This window comes from Silurus aristotelis, assembly GCF_946808225.1.
Source record: "Silurus aristotelis genome assembly, chromosome: 5".
NCBI classification, from domain to species: domain Eukaryota; kingdom Metazoa; phylum Chordata; class Actinopteri; order Siluriformes; family Siluridae; genus Silurus; species Silurus aristotelis.
Window position 1 is genome coordinate 24,724,347 of NC_139578.1, and position 12,349 is coordinate 24,736,695.

The window sequence follows — 12,349 nt, forward strand, 5'->3', positions numbered from 1 at the left end:
TCACCTTCCTTAGGATCATTGAGACCCCACGAGGTGAGATCTTGCATGGAGCCCCAGTCTGAGGGAGATTGACAGTCATGTTTAGCTTCTTCTATTTTCTAATGATTGCTCCAACAGTGGACCTTTTTTCACCAAGCTGCTTGGCAATTTCCCCGTAGCCCTTTCCAGCCTTGTGGACGTGTACCATTTTGTCTCTATAGTCTTTGGACAGCTTTTTGGTCTTGGCCATGTTAGTAGTTGGATTCTTACTGATTGTATGGGGTGGACAGGTGTCTTTATGCAGCTAACGACCTCAAACAGGTGCATCTAATTTAGGATAATAAATGTAGTGGAGGTGGACATTTTAAAGGCAGACTAACAGGTCTTTGAGGGTCAGAATTCTAGCTGATAGACAGGTGTTCAAATACTTATTTGCAGCTGTATCATACAAATAAATAGTTTAAAAATCATACATTGTGATTTCTGGATTTTTTATTTAGATTATGTCTCTCACAGTGGACATGCACCTACGATGACAATTTCAGACCCCTCCATGATTTCTAAGTGGGAGAACTTGCAAAATAGCATGGTGTTCAAATACTTATTTTCCTCACTGTAGATGCTGATGCAGTGTTCATTATGCACCGAATGTCTTACCTTCAATTAAGAAGCTCAAATAAAACAAGAAATTCCTATTTGCAGACTTGTAGATAGTCAAATTAACCCTGATCAACAAGTGATGTCACATCAACGTGACTGCTCACAGCATCAGCAATACATGAAACAGTAGTGGACAGTAATGAAGTCAATGTAATTGGTTACTGTGCTTAAGTAGATTTTTCACGTATCTGTACTTTACTGCAGGATCTCAATTTGGGGAGACTTTTACTTTAACTTCAGTACATTTTAAAATCAAATATTTTACTTTGTACTCAACTACATTTTGCAAAATCAGTCGTTCCTTTTTATCTAAAAGCCACCAATCAGGGTCGAGCGCACGCCCCGTTTTAAACTTGTATTGATCCCCGCAAGCAGAACATTTCAAGAAGAATAAACGATGGAAGAAACTCCTGACTGTAACTTTTCACAGCACCTTTGGCCTTAATTTTGTGATTTTCTTTTTTTTAAATAGTTAAAAAAAAAAAAAGGTTTTGGGCTCGTGATAATTTTATTGGATATCAATCAGTGTTCGACTCGTTAATATTAGTCTATTAACAGATCGGTGCACTAAAAGTAGAGTCTTTTCACATGAACTGAGTTGAATGAGTCTTGTGAAAGTTTAAAGGGAGCACTTTTATTGGAGTAATATTTTACCTCATCTATCTCTAATTTAACTCAAATACATGCTTTGGTGTACTTCACTCACCACTTAAATGAAGTTGTATTTCTTACATTTGAGTATTGAGTTTGAATGAAATGAGCAGCACAGGAGTTCAGTGGGGTTGAGGTCAGGGCTTTGTGCAATACATCTGAACATGTTCTTTATTAAGCTCAGATCTTGTCCACAGGTTTTATAGGTGCAGTGAAGGGAACACAAATGTTTGACCATATATTCCAGCCTGTCGTTTATTAATACCAGCTATTTTTCATTTTTATTCTGTGAACAAAATATTTAGTTGATTGTTGCAATCAAACATGAGGGTCTGATCTAAGCCTCTCATCTATTCAACTTCAAATAGAAATGGCAAATATATTTTATTAAACAAATGTTTTCCAATAGTTACGTTTAAACTATACATTTTTCCCAACTGCCAGGACCAGTAAGAGCAACATATCATACACATATTCAAACACGTCATCAATTTCAGCCAAGTCAGGACATTATTTATTCTGGGGTGTAACTGTATGTTTCCTGTACTGGGCTTTTGGTTTGGTACACGTGTACTGATTGCAATCATTTTTATGAGCAGAACATAGTTAACTGAGTTCCCTCACGAACGTATAAAGTGGCGGACTGCAAGTTTGTTTATTTTCCGCCTCACACTTACAGTGCATTATATTATTATTATTATTATTATTATTATTATTATTATTATTATTTATATTGTTATTAAATTCAAAAAACATACACAACAATGCAAGGGGTATAAAACAAGAAACTAGAGTTAGCGCAGTGTACCGCTACCCGCTATTACTTACAATGTCGGTATTCAAATGCTTATAATGGGATGGTAAATGAAAACCCTGGAACCTAAAAACCCATTTTACTTTGATCATCTTTTGTTTGTTATGTGCTTATTTTCTTACATTAATTTCCTTTTGAAACCTTTTCTAATAATCTCAGAATCGAAGCATTCAAGAGTCCACCAGAACCTCTCCAGTGACCCTACTTCTCTAAAACTCAAACTGCTTTAATAAATGTTCAGTAGACACGAGTAAAAGTTGATCATTAGTATATTTAATAATTTCATGAAAGTTGCAGCTCCATGTGGTCCACTCTCTCAGGCGGTTCCTGGGTTCCTCCAACCTCCGAAAGCTTTCTCCAGATACAGAGCCACAGCTAGCGTTAACCGGTCCTGCAGCTTCCCTCCCACCACCTGCACCCCGAGGGGAAGACCCTCCACACTCAACCCTAAAGGACACTGGGTAACAGGAAGGCACAGTGCATTGAAGATCCCTGCAGACAGGTGAGAAGAAAAGAATCATGAATATGCTTAAATGATGTATATGAGTTTTTGTTCAAGTTTCTGTGGTGTCACCTGTGTAGGAGAAGTTGAACAATGTGAATAGCGGATGATGGTGTTTGGGGGCCAGCAGAGGATGTGAGGGGTACAGCAGCACACCATCCTTTCCCAACACCTCATTCATGTCATGCTGCAGTGCCTCTTTCTGCTTAAGGTAGAATGGTGATGGTTTGCTGTGCATTAGAGACACACCTGAATAATCGATAGGAAGAAGTGGATCGTTAAAATTATTTATACCTTTTCTTTATAGTGGAGATGTGTGAGGACTTATCTAGTAATGTACAGGCTTGTTATTTAATTTGGTGTGTTACCAATAGAAGGCAGTGTGTGGTCAGATTTCCCAAAAATCCACTTAATCAGTTCCCACACCGGCCACACGGTCGAACCTCCATCTGCCATCAGCTCCACCATAGGCTGTGGTGGCTGGAACACAAATGAGAGTATATTCACTACATTTGGCAGATGCCTTCATTCAGAGCAAATTATATCTCTTTTGTATGCAGATTAACAGTTGAGGGTTGAGGGCTTTGCTCAGAGGCTCTTCTGTGGCATCTTAGTGGAATTAGGATTTGAACTCATGAGCTTTCTATCTGAGTGGCAAAATAATCTCTGCTGCACCAGGTGTATAACTAAAATAGCACTATTAGAACATTCAGAAACTAACCTTGCCATCTTCATCTGGCAGTGCCATGCATGTATCCCACATCTGGAATGAGTATTTTAGCTGTGGAAAGCTAATTTCCTTAACTTTGACTCCCAAATCTGCCTCTAGTCGCTGAACCACCTGCAAACACCAAAAAAACAACAAATGATTTGGCATTTGTTTGTTCAATGTAATTTGTACAGACGTATTAGAACCTTCCCAGTATCCCACCTTTCTCTGTGCTTCAACCAGCTGTTTGTCCACAGGAGATGTCCATGGAGATCCGCCATCGTCTACTACTGTGAAAAAGCGCAGCTTCTTCAGGTCCACCTCCGAGGACAGGGATAATCTATACAGGCACATCAGGGCAAGAAACAGTGTTTAACAGCTACTTTGTACAGCAATGCAGTTAAAATGTTCATAATCTTTTACTTTAATCATGACACAGGAAAGGACCTCAGAACTTTTGCTGTTCAGAGTACAAGTGAATTCATAAGGGTTATCAGTACTCTCTGGAGTGAGAGTGAAAAGCTCTTGAACCACTTGTTCACCACAGAATTTCTTTACACCTCAGAGCCCAGCTATGACACCATGAATTATAAATAACATCTAAATGGGTATTTTATTCCATGTCACTTGGCTGTGAAAGAAAAATAGAAATGGAATCAAACTCGGAAGTTTGGAATCAAAGAAGCAGCATAAACAGCATTTTGTTGCAGAACCACCAGCTCATTCTACATGACAAAGACCTGCTTGTGACTCTCATGTAGGTGTTTGGTGAGGACAGGAGTGTATGTTCTCTTCTGCTTTTATAGCCCAACTGCCCAAAAGTTCAAATGGGTTGAGTATGTTGAGATGGTTGTGAAATCTCAAAACAGTCTGGTCAATCACCTCTGATCTTTCTTGATTGGAGAATTATGCTTCCCTCTGTTTGCTCTTTAATCACTGTTCATACAATGATTCTGTTAGAGATCCAGTGCAGATTTGGAACCACCTTCTGAAGCTTATGAAGAATAATGGAGATACCACATCTGCTTTTTTTCACTCCATTTTGGGAAGGCTTTGGAGATTGTGGTGTGTGAAAATCTCAAGAGACGCAGATTCCAAAATGCTCAGAAATGAGCTGGTCTGGTAGCAACACTCATCTGATTGGCCCCACAAATTGCTTTGGCCATCCCATTGATATACTTCTAACAAATTTTTTTTTGCCTTTGATGTGACAGGTTTGCAGTTGATATATTGGTGTATGTTTGTTTACTTGTCTGCATTTTCTCCAGCCATTATCCTCAGCATAGGCAGCAGGTCTGCTGCATAGCGACACATTGGACCAGTACTCAGAAGTTCCTCCTGAAGCCCTGAGCTGTGAGGGAGCTGGCCGTCATTTGAGATGATTCCTGCAACACAGTTTAATTATGTACTTCACAAACACCCACATGGACAAAATCTGAACCGCTATCTAGCATGTGCAATAACACGCACGAACCTGGAGTGCCTTTGTGTCCAAATATGCCGTTAAAGAAACAGGGAATGCGAATGCTGCCGCCAATGTCTGAACCAATTCCAATCACTGAGCCCCCGCTACCCAGAATACTGCCCTCCCCACCTACAGGAGAAAGAATGAATGAGGAAGACACATTTCTCAATCACAGACGTTACCATTTTATAGGCATTATAACATGACATTTTATGGTGTATGGTCAAAGAGGCCTTAATCTTATAACCTTTGACCGGTGTGCATTTTATTCAAAGAATTAAAACCTTCACACTATTAGTACATGATTGTTTTACACAAGTATCTCTAAAATGGTGAGAGCAGCAAAAACTACATATAAACTGCTTGTCTATGTCTCTCGCACCTGAGCTTCCTCCACATATCCTGCTCGTGTCATAGGGGTTACAGGTGATGCCGTACAAGTGATTGTGAGACTCCAGCCACATGCACAGCTCGCTGGTGTTAGTCACTCCCAGAGGAATGGCTCCGGCTCTCTTCAGAAGGGCAACAGCAGGAGCATCTGAACTGGCAACAAAGCCAGCACGAGAGACCAGGCCTGTAGTGCAGGGCATACCTGAAACACAAATACCATGTTAGACAAAGATAAATGCTTGGAATTCACTAATTATAGTGATACTGTTTTAAGTGTTTTACCCTGCAAGAAAAAAGACTCTTTGACAGATAATGGGACCCCCAGCAGAGGAAATCGGTCTGCAAGAGTCTTTTCACCCTCAGTCTCCTCCTTTATCAGCCTGTCCACCTGAGCTGCTTCTGCCAAAGCTGCTGAAAATCTGAGAGATATTAGATGAGGTGAAGGTAGAAATATATTTACACACACTTTGAATATGATGAAACATTTTGATTAACTATTGTCAGTTTGCAAAGACCAAAGATCAGACACACACACACACACACACACACACACACACACAAAACATAACCGACTCATCTAAAACTATTTTCCTGTTCTTGATATATATGAAAAAAACTAAATATATATTTTCTAAGGTAAAGGTAGCTCAGACCTTTCACCAGAGGCAGTCTGAAATTCTGGCAGTGCACTTTATTTAAATTAATGTAAATAAAGCGCCAATGCAAATGTGAATTTGAGCATAGCTAGGTCAAGCCTTTAATAAACACGACAGAGTGCTGCTCGGTTCACCTTGAATTTACAGTGAAGTGCCATTAGAGGTGTGGATGTGTGTGTGTATTGGGTCGCGTGATGCTCAGATCATGTATGAACATTGCGGTTGTGTGTAAATTGACACTAAGGCTGTAAATGTGTGGACTCACCTGTCTTTAACCACAGCATTCAGGAGGGGGTTCACCTGCTGGATCCTGTCTATGTAGGCCTGAACCACCTCTACACTCGACGCCTGCGCTCAGAACAAACAGGAGTGTTTGTGTGTGTGTATAAAATAACTACACTAACTGTGTCCGTATAGAGTATGTGGAAATATCAGTGTCTGGTTTCACTATAGAGGAACAGTACAACTGTGCTCTAGTCATTCCGAAGCAGTGTAGTTTCATGTGCTTAGGCAATATGTATCATGCTATTTGTTTGCATTTTCGAGATTTCTGTTCAGCGGCTAAAATTTAACATTTACAGTGAGGAAAATAAGTATTTGAACACCCGGCTTTTTTGCAAGTTCTCCCACTTAGAAATCATGGAGGGGTCTGAAATTGTCATCGTAGGTGCATGTCCACTGTGAGAGACATAATCTAAAAAAAAAAAAATCCAGAAATCACAATATATGATTTTTTAACTATTTATTTGTATGAAACAGCTGCAAATAAGTATTTGAACACCTGAGAAAGTCAATGTTAATATTTGGTACAGGAGCCTTTGTTTGCAATTACAGAGGTCAAACGTTTCCTGTAGTTTTTCACCAGGTTTGCACACACTGCAGGAGGGATTTTGGCCCACTCCTCCACACAGATCTTCTCTAGATCAGTCAGGTTTCTGGCCTGTCGCTGAGAAACACGGAGTTTGAGCTCCCTCCAAAGATTCTCTATTGGGTTTAGGTCTGGAGACTGGTTAGGCCATGCCAGAACCTTGATATGCTTCTTACAGAGCCACTCCTTGGTTATCCTGGCTGTGTGCTTTGGGTCATTGTCATGTTGGAAAACCCAGCCTCGACCCATCTTCAATGCTCTAACTGAGGAAAGGAGGTTGTTCCCCAAAATCTCGCAATACATGGCCCCGGTCATCCTCTCCTTAATACAGTGCAGTCGCCCTGTCCCATGTGCAGAAAAACACCCTCAAAGCATGATGCTACCACCCCCATGCTTCGCATTTGACCACATGAATTTCTCCCATGACTCCTCTGGATCATCCAAATGGTCATTGGCAAACTTAAGACGTGCCTGGACATGTGCTGGTTTAAGCAGGGGAGCCTTCCGTGCCATGCATGATTTCAAACCATGACGTTTTAGTGTATTACCAACAGTAACCTTGGAAACGGTGGTCCCAGCTCTTTTTAGGTCAATGACCAGCTCTTCCCGTGTAGTTCTGGGCTGATTTCTCACCTTCCTTAGGATCATTGTGACCCCACAAGGTGAGATCTTGCATGGAGCCCCAGTCCGAGGGAGATTGACAGTCATGTTTAGCTTCTTCCATTTTCTAATGATTGCTCCAACAGTGGACCTTTTTTCACCAAGCTGTTTGGCAATTTCCCCGTAGCCCTTTCCAGCCTTGTGGAGGTGTACAATTTTTTCTTTAGTGTCTTTGGACAGCTCTTTGGTCTTGGCCATGTTAGTAGTTGGATTCTTACTGATTGTATGGGGTGGACAGGTGTCTTTATGCAGCTAACGACCTCAAAGAGGTGCATCTGGATTTATGGATGTGGTGAGGGAAGACATGCAGGTAGTTGGGTTGAAAGAGGCAGATGTAGAGGACAGGGGGGTATGGAGACGGATGATCCGCTGTGGCGACCCCTAATGGGAGAAGCCGAAAGAAGATAATGGACTTTTGTAATTACATCATTATTTTACTGGGGGCTATTTTCAGCACAGTTACAAGAGCCTTCCATAGGATAAAAATGTAAATGATAAGTCAGATTTTCCAATTGCCTCCTAAGAAACATGTTTCTTCTTTTTCTTGGTTCATGCAGTGTCTGATGAAAGAGAAATCAACTGTATAATAAGTGTGGGAAACAATTATTCAAAGTGAAAATAGACCAATATAATGATGGTGAAACAACAAAATGTGCATTTAGAATTTTATTACAAAATTAATCTTGGTAGATGGCAGGAATTTAAGGCCATTAAAACCACTGACAGGTGAGGTAAATACCAATAATTTTCCCATTATGTGGCACCTGAATACTGAATAAATATTGCTATAATAGAAAGATGTCAAAACACCCAGTGTATCACAGCTCACTGCTTTCGGATCTGCTTAGCAACAAACTGATCAGTGTGCCAATACTGACCCCATCCATTACAAAAAGAACCTACAACAAACACGTAAACATCAGAAATAAACCATAGAGCAATGATCCCCTTTGTTTTTGTTTGTTTTTTTTAAACATCATGTAACTGGCTGGGTGCATGTGTGTTGCTTATGAGGGGAAGAAATGGCACCTAGGTATAGAAGGCAAGCTGGCAGAGGAGGTGTAATGCTCTGGGCAGGGTTCTGCTGGGAAACATTTGGTCCTGGCATTCATGTGGGTTTTACTTTGTCACATATTGTACAACCTTCATAAACATTGCTGTAACATCTTAATGGCCACTGCATTCCCTAATAACCTTGTGACCTCTTTTACAAAGAAAATGCTTTTTGAAACACTGCAAAATAAGTTTGGGGAATGGTGTGAGGAACATGAGAAAGTGTTCAAGGTGTTGATTTGGCCTTCAGATTCCCCAGATCTCAATTTGATCTAGAATCTGTTGGATGTCCTGGATGAACACATAAAAGCATACAACTTACAAGATCTACTGTTCATGTTTCGTTGCCAGATCCCACAGCACACCATTGGAGGTCTTGTGGAGTCTGTGCCTTGATGGGTGAGGTTTGTTTTAATGGTAAAAGAGGGGACACATTAGGGGGTTGACTGAATAACATCAGCATTGAGATCTTGCTTTGTCTTCCTACACAGCAGATCTGTACGTTTCTTTTTGTCCACTATAAAAACTACATATGCAACTGTTATCCAGGTTTTTTTCTGGAAACCTGTCGTTTCGAGTTGCTGAAGTTCATTTGGGTTGTGTTGAGTTTGTGGGTGAGGGTGTGGAGTGTGAGCGGAAGTACAGACCTGTCTGCGGCGGATCTTCTCGGCCAGCTGTGTGGCGGGGATGAGGAGCAGCTTCTCGGTGACCGGTGGCACTTTTTCAGCTTTGCGTCGCGGCGACACCAAAACAAAAAGCCTGTAGAAAAAGCCGGAGACTGCATGGTAGAGCCACTGCAAAATCCTCTCTCCTGCTGTTAAACCCATAGTAAAACAACTATATATACATATATCTATACAAACACAGGTATACACTTAATGTGCAGCCTGAGAAATCAAAGCATGCACTTTGCAGTATAAGGGCAGAGTTCATGCGCAAAGTTATGACACCATTAACAGTGCAATAAACTTTAACCCGAGAAGGGGGGGATATAATAAAAATTAACCTTTAACCTTGAAAGCTGGATATAAGTATTACATATTGGATCTAATGTGAATTACTGAACACAATGCAGGGATTATACTTTTGTTGCTCACAGAGCTCGTCATTTCAAGAAGCTTTTATTGTCATTTTAACCATAAATAGCTGATGCAGTTCACAGTGACATGAGAAACGTACATAAACAACATAAAGCTACAAAAACACAGAGCTGAGGACTAAAGTAAATTGTCCTCACCACCTGAAGTGCATCGTGTACAACCTGGAAAATAGCTCTATCAGTAAACCTGCTGTATGTTATACAGTACAGTGTGCAAAAGAGAACTGTATACAGGAGTTTACCTGTAAATAAACACAAAATGTAAACAAGAGATTGTGCAAAACAGCAATAGCAGCAGTCAAATGAATGTGCAAAAACAGCGTGTAAACAGTTACATAGTTACAATTCAATAATATGTGGTGTTGAAGACACGGATGTGTGAAATGAAGATTACGTTTTCAGAGTTCAGATTTGTAGCAGCTCAGTAACACACAGTTGACTAAGTGTGTGCGTCTGAGTTTTAGTTCCATTTCAGTTCTGTGTGTTGAAGAGCCTGATGGCTTGAGGGAAAAAACTGTTGTGTGAGGATGTGGATGTGAGGCCTGGATGGTTCAGAATCTCTTTCCTGATGTCCGTGATAGAGGGGAGAGAGACTCCTATGATCTTCTCATCTGTCCTCACTCTCCTCTGCAGGGTCTTGGCACTGATGCAGCTGATCAGAATGTTCTCAATGGTCCCTCTGTAGAACTTGGTTAGATGGGGGGGGGCTTTTTTCAGGATTCTTAGAAAGTAAAGACACGGCTTTCTTAGTGATGGAGCTGTTGTTGGGTGACCAGGTGGAGATAAACACCAAGGAATTTGGTGCTCTTGTTGATCTCCACAAGGGATCCATCAATGATCAGTGGAGAATGGGTCATCTGTGCTCTCCTAAAGTCAACAAACATCTCTTTGGTTTTGTCAACATTCAGAGACATTTTGTTGGCTCTAGACCAGGCTGTTAGTGGTTGCACCTCCTCTCTTTAAGCAGACTCGTCGTTCTTGCTGATGAGACCCACCATGGTCGTGTTATCCGTGAACTTGATGATGTGATTCAAGCTGTGCATTGCTACACAGTCGTGATTCAGCAGAGTTAACAGCAGAGTGCTGAGTGCTTGAGTGCTGGAGATGCTGTTCCCGATCCAGACTGACTGAGGTCTCACATTCAGAAATTCCTGGATCCAGTTGCAGAAGGGAGGTGTTCAGGCCCAGTAGGCTCAGCTTCTCTATCAAGTGCTGACCGATGATTATGTGGAACGTTGAACTGAAGTCTATGAACAGCATCATACGTATGTTGCTTTATTAGCCAGGTGGGTGAGATGCAAATGGAGGGTCGTGGTGATGGCATCGTACGTGGAACGGCCGATGCTCCCGCTTATATAAAAGGCTGTGTGCATGCCATACAAACACTGCATGACTTACATATAATCCTTGGAACTAGAAATTGTTTTAATTGTAATAAATCTGGACATGAAAACCTGCAGGTTTAATTTTATTAGCATTATTGACTGAATGTAGGCTGCAATTCCAGTTATAAACAGCAGGTGGCGACAGAGTTTTACCTCTTCTTTGTACTAGAAGAGAGCGTGTGTGTGTGTGTGTGTGTGTGTGTGTGTGTGTGTGTGTGTGTGTGTGTGTGTGTGTGTGTGTGTGTCTGGGTCAGTGGCCTTCTTCAGTCCTTCAGGCCAAAGAATTAAAAATTTTAGACCTGCCTATATTTTATACCCAAGCACTGATGCGACAAATTGAAGGCAATGTTGTGATTGTATATCTTTATTTTTTTATCTTTATCTGTCTTTATGCTGTCATGGTTTAGCTATCCATGTGTCCTTAGAGAGAAGTGTAACCTCAAATCAATACAATGTTATTATGTTTACTACTATGATGATGCAGGTCTATCTTGATGAAAGACATTGGCAGGAGGATGCACACATACACATGTAGAAGAGCTTTTCGTAAGTGGTTGATGGGAACAAAAAAAAGCACTCCAATCATATTACGCATGTATGGGAGATTTTGGAGCAATGTGTTTGATGTCTCTCTCTCTCTCTCTCTCTCTCTCTCTCTCTCTCTCTCGCTCTCTCTCTCTCTCTCTCTCTCTCTCTCTCTCTCTCTCTCACTCTCTCAACAAATGAAAGAGTATATTTTGCTGCCAGGCTGTTTCAGCAACTCCTGACTGCAACTAACTGACATGTATGACATGTTAGTGTAGTGTAAGTGCTGAAACGTGGCTTTAGGCACAAGTAGAGTACGACAAACCATTGTTTGTGTCAGTGTTAGTGATAAATATATGTTACTGAGGAATAACGGTGTAAAAAAACATACATATGTGAATAAAATGTGTTACTCAGTGTTAAATGTACATGTGTCTCTTTAAGTTATTAACATACTGTACATTCTCTACGAGGAAGCCTGTTTCTCAGTACACACTCTTTGTTCCCTGGTTAAAAAAAAAAGATCAGCTGGGACCAGCATTCTGCAGGTGCTTGTCTTCACTCCAACAATCCCACTGGGAGCCTCAAGTGTCTCAGACAGCTGGGGAGCTTCAGGACCAGGACAAAACACTTACACCTGCATACACACACTTTCCAATTCCATTTACAAACTCACAATGTATAATTATTGCATATATTCATAAGTAAGACATATATTTATCACTTCACCACAACTAGCACACGGTGAAACCCTGCACTTCTTAACACCCTGGAAAAGGATTTTAATGAGCGCTGAGCATTCACATCTGTCCTGTTATAATAGATGGCAAACATACACTTCATTTAATACATGCCATCTTCATTCAGCAGTTATTTGTGGTTTGGCATCTCAACTTCCTTTTAAATTGTTTTGTACAATGCCAGAATGTTATA

General features: G+C 40.9%; 1 protein-coding gene across 1 annotated transcript; it reads right to left on the reverse strand.

Annotated features, from left to right (window-relative positions):
• Positions 1-1,210: 1,210 nt before the first annotated feature.
• On the reverse strand, positions 1,211-9,302 carry faah2b (fatty acid amide hydrolase 2b). Its single transcript, XM_083541587.1, has 11 exons — positions 9,055-9,302; positions 6,092-6,174; positions 5,453-5,589; positions 5,163-5,372; positions 4,790-4,909; positions 4,565-4,700; positions 3,538-3,655; positions 3,328-3,447; positions 2,975-3,086; positions 2,679-2,855; positions 1,211-2,596 (listed from the first exon to the last, which is right to left on the reverse strand). The coding sequence occupies exons 1-11, from the start codon at positions 9,232-9,234 to the stop codon at positions 2,421-2,423; spliced, it is 1,569 nt and encodes a 522-aa protein (XP_083397713.1). The 5' UTR covers positions 9,235-9,302; the 3' UTR covers positions 1,211-2,420.
• Between the last annotated feature and the right edge of the window lie 3,047 nt (positions 9,303-12,349).

What these genes read in the sequence shown, in the direction of transcription:
- faah2b (XM_083541587.1), bottom strand. Translation starts at nt 9,234, where the DNA reads ATGGGTTTAACAGCAGGAGAGAGGATTTTGCAGTGGCTCTACCATGCA. An exon ending in TGGACACAAAGGCACTCCAG is followed by an intron (nt 4,701 to 4,789) that starts GTTCGTGCGTGT and finishes ACTGTGTTGCAG; the next exon opens with GAATCATCTCAAATGACGGC. An exon ending in TGGTTGAAGCACAGAGAAAG is followed by an intron (nt 3,448 to 3,537) that starts GTGGGATACTGG and finishes TGGTGTTTGCAG; the next exon opens with GTGGTTCAGCGACTAGAGGC.